At 46.9% G+C, this 12,200-nt stretch overlaps 1 protein-coding gene across 1 annotated transcript; it reads right to left on the bottom strand.

Annotated features, from left to right (window-relative positions):
• Nucleotides 1-7,100: 7,100 nt before the first annotated feature.
• RBM8A (RNA binding motif protein 8A) lies at nucleotides 7,101-12,091 on the bottom strand. The gene is made up of 6 exons (XM_080985577.1): nucleotides 11,934-12,091; nucleotides 10,393-10,452; nucleotides 9,248-9,325; nucleotides 8,950-9,086; nucleotides 8,174-8,310; nucleotides 7,101-7,468 (listed from the first exon to the last, which is right to left on the bottom strand). Exons 1-6 carry the CDS (start codon nucleotides 11,998-12,000, stop codon nucleotides 7,423-7,425), a joined length of 525 nt encoding a protein of 174 aa, XP_080841703.1. The 5' UTR covers nucleotides 12,001-12,091; the 3' UTR covers nucleotides 7,101-7,422.
• Nucleotides 12,092-12,200: the final 109 nt, after the last annotated feature.

Here is a 12,200-nt window from a genome sequence, read left to right as displayed (position 1 = left end):
GGCACCCTCTCTCTTGTCCCTTTTTTCTCTTCTAGTGTTGCAGCTATGGAAAAAGGCAGTTGCCCAGGAATAGTAATATGGTACAATCACATCTTATGCACATTTAACTTGCCTTCTGATTTATGTTGTGCTCTAGGAGGCTTAGTTTGGTCAGAAGCGAGTATGCACTTTCAGAGTTAACACAAAATGCATTACTTCTGGTAAATGAGCCACCATAGCCGCTAGAGGGCTATGAAAATTTGTGCCTTGGGCTTTTGCCCATGTACTATCTGAAACCAAAGGGCCGCATTGGTTGCCAGATGTGATTCCCCCCGCCCAGCTCTCCTACCCTGCTAAAGTAGCCATCAATAGCCCTGTCCTCCATGAATTTGTCCAAACCTCTTCCAGAGCCATCTAGGTTGGTGGCCATCCCTGACACCAGTGGGAGTCCCATAGCTTAACACTGAGCTGCATAGCTAACCTCCAGAAATGTCAGATTTAGGATGGTGAGCTGAGGGGCCGCAGAATGGAAAGTGAGAGGGCAGAGGGCATGAAAATAAGAAATATGTAGTGGGAGGCACCAAATTTTGTCATCAATTTTGCCATATTACCAAAGTCCACCCCTGCCTCCAGCTTCTCCTGGGAATAAAATGCCTGGAGGCTTTGCCCTTCGCTGAGACTATTGCCTCTCAACTTTACCGTCCTCCTCCTCACTGCTGTGATGCCTCAGAACCTCCAATGGGTTCTTGAATCCCCCGCAGCATCCTAGCCATTCCTGCCCTCTCTCCCTGCAGCCCCATCCGCTCTAAGGATTGCATCCCTTCCTCCTTCAGGATCCTGGCTCCAGCCACCTGCAACTCACCCAAAGTCCTCTGCTGGCTCTTGCCCTGCTGAGACAGGCAGCTGCAGGAACAGGCAATAGAACAAGCTGCCCTGGGAAGTGGAAAGCTCTCCTTCGTTGGCCATTATTGAACACCTCTCACCATCTGGAAGTTCCTGCTGCATGTGGCCTGAAATCTGCTTCCCAGCAATTTAGAACCGGGCTGCTCTTTCTTCATTCTAGCTGTCTTTTAGGAGATGCTGTGACTTCAATCAAGCACGGAACAGGAGACATGTCTAGATCCCTTCCTGCTAATGAGCATGGTTTCGGTCTAATAAAGCCACAGCCCCACCCAGTGGCCAAAAGCTACCTGTGACACCTCATTGAAGCAGCTGTTCATCAACAGCTTATCCATAAAACCATAAGAAAGGGACCCCAGGAGTCATCTAGTCCAATCCCCTGCAATGCAGGAATCACAGCTAATCACTCTTGGAGGATAAGGCTGTGTACCACTTCCATTATCAGAGGGGATACACCCCTGACTACCATCTGCTGACTGGTAAGTCTAGCAGTAACAGGAGACCAATACCTTTGTTAGGGACTGAAATCACAAGAGAATGAGCTTTCAAGTTTGACACAAAAGAAAAGGAAGGGCACAGAGTGACGGGAGAGAAAAGGATGCAGGCATGCGTGTGATGAAAACGCTCCCCAGCTAAGAATTGTGCAGTTGTTCTACAAAATGAAACAGAAAGGGTGGTGCTCAAGTCTTTGTTAAAAGCCATGATTGGTGGACAGGGATCTTACACTGCACCAAAGGCTGTAAGAGGCAAGAGAAGCAAGGACTATTCTCCCTTGGAAAATCTATGCCCCAGGAGCGATGACTCTTTGACTGTAGAATCAAGGGTTTTCCCTTTCTACCTAGTCCTTCTCTTCGCTATCGTCTTCTCCCCACTTGGTATCCAGCCTGAAGGTAAATCTGAGGGCTGTGGAAAATCACTCACTTCTTCAGTTTTTGGTTGACAACAATGAAAAGGCATTACTTTATGGCTGCTTTCAGAGTTTTCTCCCAGTGGACCAGCAGGCTCAAGAGACTGCCAGAAAAAAAGAAAATGCTCCACAAATTAGACTGATGAATCTTTTCAAAAATCATAGAGTTGGAAGAGACCACAAGGGCCATCGAGTCCAACCCCCTGCCAAGCAGGAAACACCATCAGAGCACTGCTGACATATGGTTGTCAAGCCTCTGCTTAAAGACCTCCAAAGAAGGAGACTCCACCACACTCCTTGGCAGCAAATTCCACTGTCAAACAGCTCTTACTGTCAGGAAGTTCTTCCTAATGTTTAGGTGGAATCTTCTTTCTTGTAGTTTGGATCCATTGTTCCGTGTCCGCTTCTCTGGAGCAGCAGAAAAAAACCTTTCTCCCTCCTCTATGTGACATCCTTTTATATATTTGAACATGGCTATCATATCACCCCTTAACCTCCTCTTCTCCAGGCTAAACATGCCCAGCTCCCTTAGCCGTTCCTCATAAGGCATCGTTTCCAGGCCTTTGACCATTTTGGTTGCCCTCCTCTGGACACGTTCCAGTTTGTCAGTGTCCTTCTTGAACTGTGGTGCCCAGAACTGGACACAGTACTCCAGGTGAGGTCTGACCAGAGCAGAATACAGTGGCACTATTACTTCCCTTGATCTAGATGCTATACTCCTATTGATGCAGCCCAGAATTGCATTGGCTTTTTTAGCTGCCGCGTCACACTGTTGGCTCATGTCAAGTTTGTGGTCAACCAAGACTCCTAGATCCTTTTCACATGTACTGCTCTCAAGCCAGGTGTCACCCATCTTGTATTTGTGCCTCTCATTTTTTTTGCCCAAGTGCAATACTTTACATTTCTCCCTGTTAAAATTCATCTTGTTTGTTTTGGCCCAGTTCTCTAATCTGTCAAGGTCGTTTTGAAGTGTGATCCTGTCCTCTGGGGTGTTAGCCACCCCTCCCAGTTTGGTGTCATCTGCAAATTTGATCAGGATGCCCTCGAGTCCATCATCCAAGTTGTTGATAAAGATGTTGAATAAGACCGGGCCCAAGACAGAACCCTGTGGCACCCCACTAGTCACTCTTCTCCAGGATGAAGAGGAACCATTGATGAGCACCCTTTGGGTTCGGTCAGTCAGCCAGTTACAAATCCACTGAGTGGTAGCATAGTCAAGACCACATTTTACCAGCTTCTTTACAAGAATATCATGGGGCACCTTGTCAAATGCCTTGCTGAAATCAAGGTAGGCTACATCCACTGCGTTCCCTTCATCTACCAGGCTTGTAATTCTGTCAAAAAACGAGATCAGGTTAGTCTGACATGACTTATTTTTCAGAAATCCATGCTGACTATTGGTGATCACAGCATTCCTTTCTAGGTGCTCACAGACTGTTTGCTTAATGATCTGCTCCAGTATCTTCCCTGGTATAGATGTCAGACTGACTGGGCGGTAATTATTTGGGTCCTCTCTTTTCCCCTTTTTGAAAATAGGGACAACATTTGCCCTCCTCCAGTCTGCCGGGACTTCGCCTGTTCTCCAGGAATTCTCAAAGATGACTGCCAGTGGTTCTGAGATCACATCTGCCAGTTCTTTTAATACTCTTGGATGCAGTTCATCTGGCCCTGGAGACTTGAATACATCTAAACTAGCCAAGTATTCTTGTACTATCTCCTTAGTTATTCTGGGCTGTGTTTCCTCTGCTGAATCATTTGCTCCAAATTCTTCAGGTCGGGCACTGTTTTCTTTATTGGAGAAGACTGAGGCAAAGAAGGCATTGAGGAGTTCAGCCCTTTCTGTGTCCCCTGTTTGCATTTCACCATCTTCTCCTCTGAGTGACCCCACTGTTTCTTTGTTCTTCCTTTTGCTACGAACATACCCATAAAAGCCTTTTTTGTTGCTTTTAACCTCTCTAGCAAGCCTGAGTTCATTCTGTGCTTTAGCTTTTCTGACTTTGTGTCTACACGTGCTGGCTATTTGTTTGAATTCCTCTTTGGTGGTTTCCCCCCTTTTCCATTTTTTGTACACATCCTTTTTTAATCTTAACTCAGTTAAAAGTTCTTTAGATAGCCACCCTGGCTTCTTTAGGCACCTTCCATGTTTCCGTCTCATTGGTATTGCCTGAAGTTGTGCTTTTACTATCTCCCTCTTAACAAACTCCCAGCCATCATGAACTCCCTTTCCTATTAGTATTACTGTCCATGGGATCTCACCCAGCACTTCCCTAAGTTTTATGAAGTCGGCTTTCTTAACGTCAAGAAATTGAGTCCTAGTATGCTTGGCTGCTCCTTTCCGCTGTATAGTAAACTTCAGAAGAGCATGATCACTCGCGCCTAATGATCCTTCCACTTCTACCCCACTAACCAGGTCATCAACATTGGTTAGGACCAGATCTAAAATGGCTGTTCCTCGTTGCTTCTCCCACTTTCTGGACAATGAAGTTGTCTGCAAGGCCAGTGAGGAATCTGTTTGACCTTATGCTCTTGGCTGAGTTTGACATCCAACAAATATCTGGGTAATTGAAGTCCCCCATTACTACTATCTCCCTTCCTTTTGCATGCTTGGCCATCTGTTCCAGGAAGGCATCATCTGTGTCCTCCGTTTGGCTTGGGGATCTATAGTAAACTCCCACAATGAGGTCACTGTTATTCTTCTCTCCCTTAATTTTGACCCAAATGCTCTTACTTTGGCTTTGAGGTTCTAAATCTTGGATCTCTTCACAGGTATACACATCCCTGACATATAACGCCACTCCTCCTCCTTTCTTGTCTGGTCTGTTTCTCTGAAATAGATTGTATCCCCCCATTATTACATTCCAATCGTGGGACTTATCCCACCAGGTTTCAGTGATGCCTATTATGTCATATTTAGTTTGTTGTACCAAGAGCTCAAGCTCATCTTGTTTATTTCCCATGCTTTGCGCATTAGTGTATAGACATTGAAGTCCATTAATCATTCCCCCGTGTCTCTTATTTAAGGATTTTTTCCTCCCACCACTAGGTCTGCGTGCTGTTTGCTGCATTTGGTCTATGACATTTGGATGATCATCTTCATCAATTGATAAGACTCCTACCTTCAGGAGCACTGTCTCCCTCCCCCACATTAGTCAGTTTAAAGCCCTCCTGATGAGGTTTCTGAGATTTTTGGCAAAAACGTTTCTCCCAACCGTTGTGAGGTGCAGTCCATCGCTTGCCAGAAGTCCATCTTCAAGAAACTGCAGCCCGTGATCTAAGAATCCAAACCGTTCCTGTTTACACCATTTGCGAAGCCAGCTGTTCACTTCCACTATTTTTCCCTCTCCCTGGGCCACGTCGTTCAACTGGGAGGACAGATGAGATGACAATTTGTGCATTTAATTGCTTCAATTTCCTGCCCAGAGCCTCGTAGTCCCTTTTGATCTTCTGGAGGCTATTGCTTGCAGTGTCATTGGTTCCCACATGAACCAAGAGGAAGGGGTATTTGTCAGTGGGTTTTATGATTCCTTGCAGTCATTCAGTTACATCTTGGATCTTAGCCCCGGGGAGACAGCACACTTCCCGAGACATCTTGTCAGGCCCACAGATCACTGCTTCTGTTCCCCTCAGTAGGGAATCCCCTATCACCACTACACGCCTCCTCTTAGGTTTGGTCGGGGTTCTTCCGTGAGCTGTCCGTTCCAAGGTCGCCTGCACATTCCCTGAGGACTGACTTTGCTGCTCGTCTTCATATACCTGATTGACTGTAATGAGGGAGAGATCCTCAAATGGAGTCTGCTCTTTGTCTTCCATGCTAGGGGAGAGGACCTCAAAGCGATTGTGTATTTCTAAACAATCAGAGCGAACCCATGGCCTCCTACTTCTTTGAGTCACGTTTCTCCATATATCTGGCTCCTGTGTTGGTGAACTAGCCTCCTTCTCAGGGGAGTCCCCTGTCTCCTCCTTGGTGGAGACGGTGTGCTCTGTTGCTTCCAAGAAGAGCTCCAGCTCTCTAATTCTTTGGAGCGTAGCTACACGTTGCTCCAGTTGCTGGACTTTGTCTTTTAAGAGGGCAATCAACATGCAATTGCTGCAGGTAAAGCTGCCTGCAACCTTTGGCAAGATGGCAAACATTGCGCAGGAACCGCAGGCGACTGCAGCTGTTCCCTCCCCCTCCATCTTGAGAACGTGTCGTTGGGGGTGGCTACAGCGGTCCTCCATCATAAAAAGCGTGAAGACAGGACAAATAACTCCCCCCACAAAAAAACCTAGGTCTCCCCCAACAAACGTTTGAGACTAGCTCCCCTAAATCTAAAAGATGGATCAAACTGCTGCCCTGCAAGCTCTGATAAGCTCCTCCCACAGCTAATCACCTGCCTCAACAGAAACCCTGCCCCCTCTGACCTTTGCACAGGGAGAGCAGCTAATCAGCCACAAAGAAACACACACACACACACACACACAAGAAAACCCTTTTTGCTCCTTCTTCAACTGCTGCCCTGCAAGCTTTTCCATGACAGATTTTCTGCCTTGAATGAGATGACAAGAGGACCACTGTGGTGTTGTGCTTAGGGCATCAGACTAGGCCCTGGGAGACCAGGGTTCAAATCCTCACTCGATTATGAAGTTCACTAGGTGGCCCTGGGCCCAGCCGCTCAGCCTAAACTACTGTACTAGGTTGTTGAGAGGATACAAGGGGAACAGAAGAACTAAACATGCCACCTTGTGCTCCTTAGAGGAAAGGTTAGATAAAAATGTAATAAAATAAATAGAAATGAATAGAAATGAATGCACAAATGAGATGAGGGCAGCTGTGGACATTGTGTGCACCCTTGTTTTGAACAAATATTGTCCTGCTTCTGGCAGCCAGGATGAAGTGTGGTGGGCAGGCAGAATGCTATGGGGGTCTTGAAGTCTTACCCCCTTGGTTCCAGCCCATTCTCTCTGGCTCTGTAACCAAAAGCTTTAAAAAAAATGCACCAGGAAAGTGGCGGGAAAGAAATGAAAACCTGCTAATCTACACAAACTTGCGTGACATAAACATGTGGAGCCCTAGTGCTCCCCCCCCCCCCGGGCCTTTGATGTGCCACAAAGGACTTACATAGAAAAGTGTGAGCAGGCTAGTAACTTTTTCAGACTGATAAAAAAGGCTAGTTTGGGAATTTTTATGGATGCTCTTGACAATCCAACCACAAAAGAGGCCAACAGCCCAGCAAAGGGGAGGTGACAGAATACAGTCACTCTGAAGCCGCCCCACCACCTTGGAACACATCCCCCAAGCAAAGGAAAAAAGGTTAAACGCAAGGATTGTTTTATAAAAAAAGTCCATTATCTTTTTATTCTGAACATTGCTTTCAGACAGTCCCTTCTCAAAGACTAAAAAGCACAATGACTTGTACCAAGACACAGGAGGACGTATGTCCAAGGACACCAATAACAGGAAATCTCATGTAAACTGAGACATCAGATTGAGAGTAATTAAGAAATAGTCAAACTGTGTAAATACAAAATTAACCGGGGGGGGGGGGGGAGAAAAAGATGTAAGCATATGGTCTCTTAGTGCAGATGGGCATTTCCTTCTGGTTCGCCAGGACTTAACATCACAAGCATCGCAAAAAGGAGAACCTCCCTCCCCACCTTTAGCGCCTCCTTCTGTCAGGACTCCTGCTCCTTCTACGGCCACCCCTGAGAGGAAAGAAAGGAGACAAAGAGGTCCATTAAATTATGCTGAGTTTCTCTCCATAAGCAAAAGCTGAGAAAGTTAACAAGACTGGATGGGGCTCATGAAGAATCTGCTGGAGAACTGCGCTCCATTTATCATGCCCCAAAGCCACAAACGGAGGGCAACTCTAAGCACAGTGTGGAAGTGGTAGATGAAGAAGAGAGCTTGCTGCTGGCAAAAGACCAGAATCTGGCAGGCCCCAAAGCCAAAAATGTTTGCAATTTAATCTTGTTTATGCAATTACACAGACGCCCCCCCCCCGATCAGTCTCAGTGCCTTAGCCCTGGGTTCAGGTCATGCTTGTGCTGCATAATCAGTCCACTGTGCAGCCTTGACTCAGTTCCCTTTCTGAAATTGGGAACAGTGGCAGGGAGTCTCAGAGATCGTGAAGACAAAAAACAGAACACATAAAAAACTACGGACAATTAGAAAAGGGTATGTAAAGTGTGTCTTCCGTTATGTTCAAATTGTTTTGCAAAAACAGGTTAACGGGGCCCAGACAACAGCCAGATCTTTTGATTAAATTCATCTTAGCTTTCCTGCTTTAGCATATACAGAAGACAGAAAAAGAGCTGTAGTATTATTAGTTTGCTGTAAGCACCACCTTTTAGCTCACTGTGAGAAAAAAATGTACAATTTCGTCCCACTTCTTCATGGGAAAATCTCACCTTCGCTTCCCTTTCGGAGGTCCCCTGACAAAACACCAATCCACGCTGATCGGCTGCCCCATAAGGTCTTGTCCATTCAGTCCCTCCATGGCTGCCTGGGCTTCTTTGTATGTTTCATATTCTACCAGGGTGTAGCCCTGTAAAATACGAGGACATTCAGGGGAAGAAACATAATTCACTCAAACATTTATTGGAAGGGTTTCTAGACTGTTCTTCAGCCAAATCTAAAGGACATAATACAGAAGGAAAAGAGAGCAGGAAGGAGAAGGAAAAGGCAAACTCAGGCTCACATTCTTAGTCATACAGTTATTTTAACAACTGGATGGAATGGGAAACAGTTCAAGAGCACTAGGTGCCAAAAGTTGCTGGTCTCTCAGTTGAACTGATGGAGAGTCCTTGCTTTCCTTCTCTTCCACTGCTGCAGTCTGAACAAACTTCCCCTGGTCAGACTAACTGATTGATCCCAGGACACCTTATTTGTAGCAGGATTCACCACTGACAAGCACACTGGCAAGAAATAAGGCTGACAAAATGCAACAACATATTGACAAAAGCAACCTCCTCTTCTTATGCTTTCCTTTCAATGCCTTTTGTGCATGTCCCATGGCTCTTTTGAGAAACCTGCAGATAGCCCCCACTCCCCCAGCTTCTAGAACCTATCTGTGCCTGCTGCCACAGGGAGAAGATCTGAGGCTTTTGGTAGTTATAGCAATGCACTACTAAGGTGTGTTCCTTGACTATCTCCAGAAAGAACACAAAAGCATCCACCCCTGTACCTTCAGGTAACCCGTCCGCCGGTCAAGATTCAGGTGGAGGTTCTTGATTTCCCCAAACTCTGCAAACTTGTCATGAATGTCCTCCTCGGTGGCCTCCTCGTGGACACCCGTGACGAAGAGAATCCAGCCTTCCACCGCTGTAACAACGAAGAGCAGGACAAAAAAGAGTCATGAGCTGTGCTTGGAGGAACACATCTCAACATGGGCTGCCCCATGCAAAGGAAAGAGAGGTTACCATTGGCCAATTAGGGTGGGCGGGACATGGGAGAGAGAACATGCTCTCTGGACACGTACTCACATCTCTGGGGACCCGGCTCATCCCCATCTTGCTCCACGCTGTCGTAATCCTCACGGACACGGGCTCTGGAACCCTCCTCTGATTGTATGCACCAACACACAAAGAAACAAAAAGCAAAGCAACCAGAATATGATTTAGAAAGCACTAACGGTGCTGTGGAACCCTCCCAACACACCCACACCCTTATTTTAGGTTAATGGCATGTAATTACACATCAGCAGCAGAGACAGCTTTCCCCAGGCTTCACCCTCAGGGATACCACAACCCAGATCTCACATCCTCAGTCCCAATAACTAGAAAGTATAACACTCTGCACAGTCATCCTCTCTGAAGCACCTGCAATGATGTTCCCTAATAAAACTCCTTCAGGGAAGGGGCTCTGAGTGCCTCCAAAATGACAACCCTGTGCTTTCCAACGCTTCCCCCAGAGGTCAAACACTCCACAGAGTAACTCCCCCAGAAAGCAGCCACCTCCCCTCACAGACACAGCTTGAGAGCCTGCTCATAAGGCTGTCCACTTTTTCTGGCTGTTGCAGCTGTCCAGGAGCAATGAATGTGATTCCTGCACTCTGGCAAGTTGGAAACTAAGCATGAGTGTTGAGCACACCCTTTCTGCTTTGAGGGCAATTATACAGGGCTATGGAGAAAACTCAGTGTGAGGTTGGAAACAACACCATGCCCTTTCCTCTAAGGGCAGTGGTAAGAACAAAATCTGGCTACCCAGCAAGACCAGCTATAACTGGCAGCCCACTGATCCCCCGTGGCAACCAACGGCAGATCAAAGCAACTGGCAATACAGTGGTACCTCCGGTTACGAACTTAATTCAATCCAGAGGTCTGTTTGTAACCTGAAACCATTCTTAACATGAGGCGCGCTTTCGCGAATGGCAACTCCCACTGCTGCCGCGCCACCGACGCGCGACTCCAGCTTGCATCCCGGGGCAAAGTTCGCAACCGGGAGCATCTACTTCTGGGTTAGCGGAGCTCGTAACCTGAAGCATTCGTAAGGAGGACGGTACGTAACATGAGGTTCCACTGTACTGCCACTGATATTTTTCAGACAAAAGAAGGGAAGACAATCGAATAACGTAACCTCTGAGATAAACACACACATCTAAGCAACATATATGAGGCAGCCACCTTACCTGACCCAAACCCTCTGCCTTTCCTCTTCTTCGCTTTTTCCTTCAGTTTGTGGATGCTTTCTGCAGAGAGATCAAACAGGCTGGGTCAAAGTGACTATCTAAATGGGTGTCATGTCTCTACCTGCATGCACTCTCAAGCCCTATCCAAGGCATTATGTACACATGTTGCCTGGAAGTGGAGGAAACCTTGAGCGAGATGCAGCTTATTCCAGCCTTCACCCACCTGGCTGGGAGTTGTAGTTGAAGGGCACCAGGTCAGCAAAGGCTGCCTTAAACCACTGAGATGGGAAACAACTAATGAAATGGGGTTGGGGAAGAAAACAACACCAGAATCAACCCACGGAAGGAAGTAGAGGAATGTATTGGGAAAGTATAGCATAACTGTTTTAATATTTAGCATGGACCTGTTACTTACTGTATTGTAGCTAGCATGTTCTTAAGTTTTTAATCATGTGTTTTCTATACAGTGGTACCTTGCAAGACGAATGCCTCGCAAGACGAATGCCTCGCAAGACGAAAGTTTTTGGTTTTTTGAGTTGCTTCGCAAGACAAATTTCCCTATGGGCTTGCTTCGCAAGACGAAAACGTCTTGCAAGTTTGTTTCCTTTTTCTTAAAACCGTTACAGTAATACAGGGTGCACTGCTTGAAGAGGTGCAGTTGCGACTTGACTTTGAGGAGCAACTCATAGCACGCGGTGTGGTAGCCTTTCTTGAGGTTTTTGAAGACTTTTTTGAAAAAATGGAAACCGTGCTTCGCAAGACGAAAAAACTCACAGAACGAATTAATTTTGTCTTGCGAGGCACCACTGTATTGTAATTAGTCTATTACTTGTAAGCCACCCTGCAAGGAAAGCTTTCCTAAAAGGTTCATGTGTGGCCTCTGGATGTTGCAGTTGCAGTCCAACAACATCTTGAAGGCACCACATTGGCTACTGCTGCAAACGAAACTCACTAACTGGCCTTAGGTAAAACTTTTATTCTTTGTCCTCAGCTTCCCTCCTTTACAAAACAAGGATAGAGTACAGGGCTGGGAAGGTCTCCTAACAATACAGTGCAGCCTTGGGCGGGGGCGGGGACAGTCCACGACAGACCCTTTTGCAAAGTAGGGGTAATAATAGTAGACTACAATGCGGGGCTGTTCCAAGCGCTTGCTTTCTTCTGTCTCTAGGGCCTCAGCCATGTATTTTATTATTAATTCACTCGCCCTTCACCCCAAGGTCCCAGAGCGGGTTACAGCAACAAAAACACAGTATTAAAAACAGTTATTGGAATTAAAGAAACAAGGAGGGTTCTAAAAATGGGTACCTCAAGCCTTCAACACCTCAAGGTGCTGTTTATTTTGATTAAGCGGTATATAAATCGTTCCATCTTTCTCATCTAAACGATAGCGCCACCGTCACCACCCTCTACTCAATATAGGAAATGGTCACACCGGCCTACCTTACAGGGCTGCTGTGACTAGTGAATTAAATTAACCGTTAATACTAATAATACTGGGGAGAAGCAAAGTCAGAATTCATCAGCCCCCCCCCTCTCCCTACCGTCGCCATCCTCGTCCATGGCGAAGTCCTCGCCGCCCGCCTCATGAAGGTCCAGTACGTCCGCCATCTTGGCCACTCGAGCGTCTTCCTCGGCTGACGGAGCTAATCTCGCCGCCCGCCTGACGACGGAAGCAGCGCAGTGCACGCCGGGAATGCTCGGCGCCGGCGCAGATGGGTTGGCTGAAGGCCCGCTTCTGGGAAGAAGCGGGGAAAGAGGATGCGTGGAGCGCCATCTTGAGGAGGTCTCTACGCAGCTAGGGCTACTTC

Source organism: Podarcis pityusensis (assembly GCF_964106645.2).
Source record: "Podarcis pityusensis genome assembly, chromosome: 16".
NCBI lineage: Eukaryota > Metazoa > Chordata > Lepidosauria > Squamata > Lacertidae > Podarcis > Podarcis pityusensis.
This window is presented reverse-complemented; position numbering and strand designations above follow the sequence as displayed.

What these genes read in the sequence shown, in the direction of transcription:
- RBM8A (XM_080985577.1), bottom strand. Translation starts at nt 12,000, where the DNA reads ATGGCGGACGTACTGGACCTTCATGAGGCGGGCGGCGAGGACTTCGCC. An exon ending in CATGGACGAGGATGGCGACG is followed by an intron (nt 10,453 to 11,933) that starts GTAGGGAGAGGG and finishes ATCTCTCTGCAG; the next exon opens with AAAGCATCCACAAACTGAAG. An exon ending in CCTCCGAAAGGGAAGCGAAG is followed by an intron (nt 7,469 to 8,173) that starts GTGAGATTTTCC and finishes CTTTCCTCTCAG; the next exon opens with GGGTGGCCGTAGAAGGAGCA.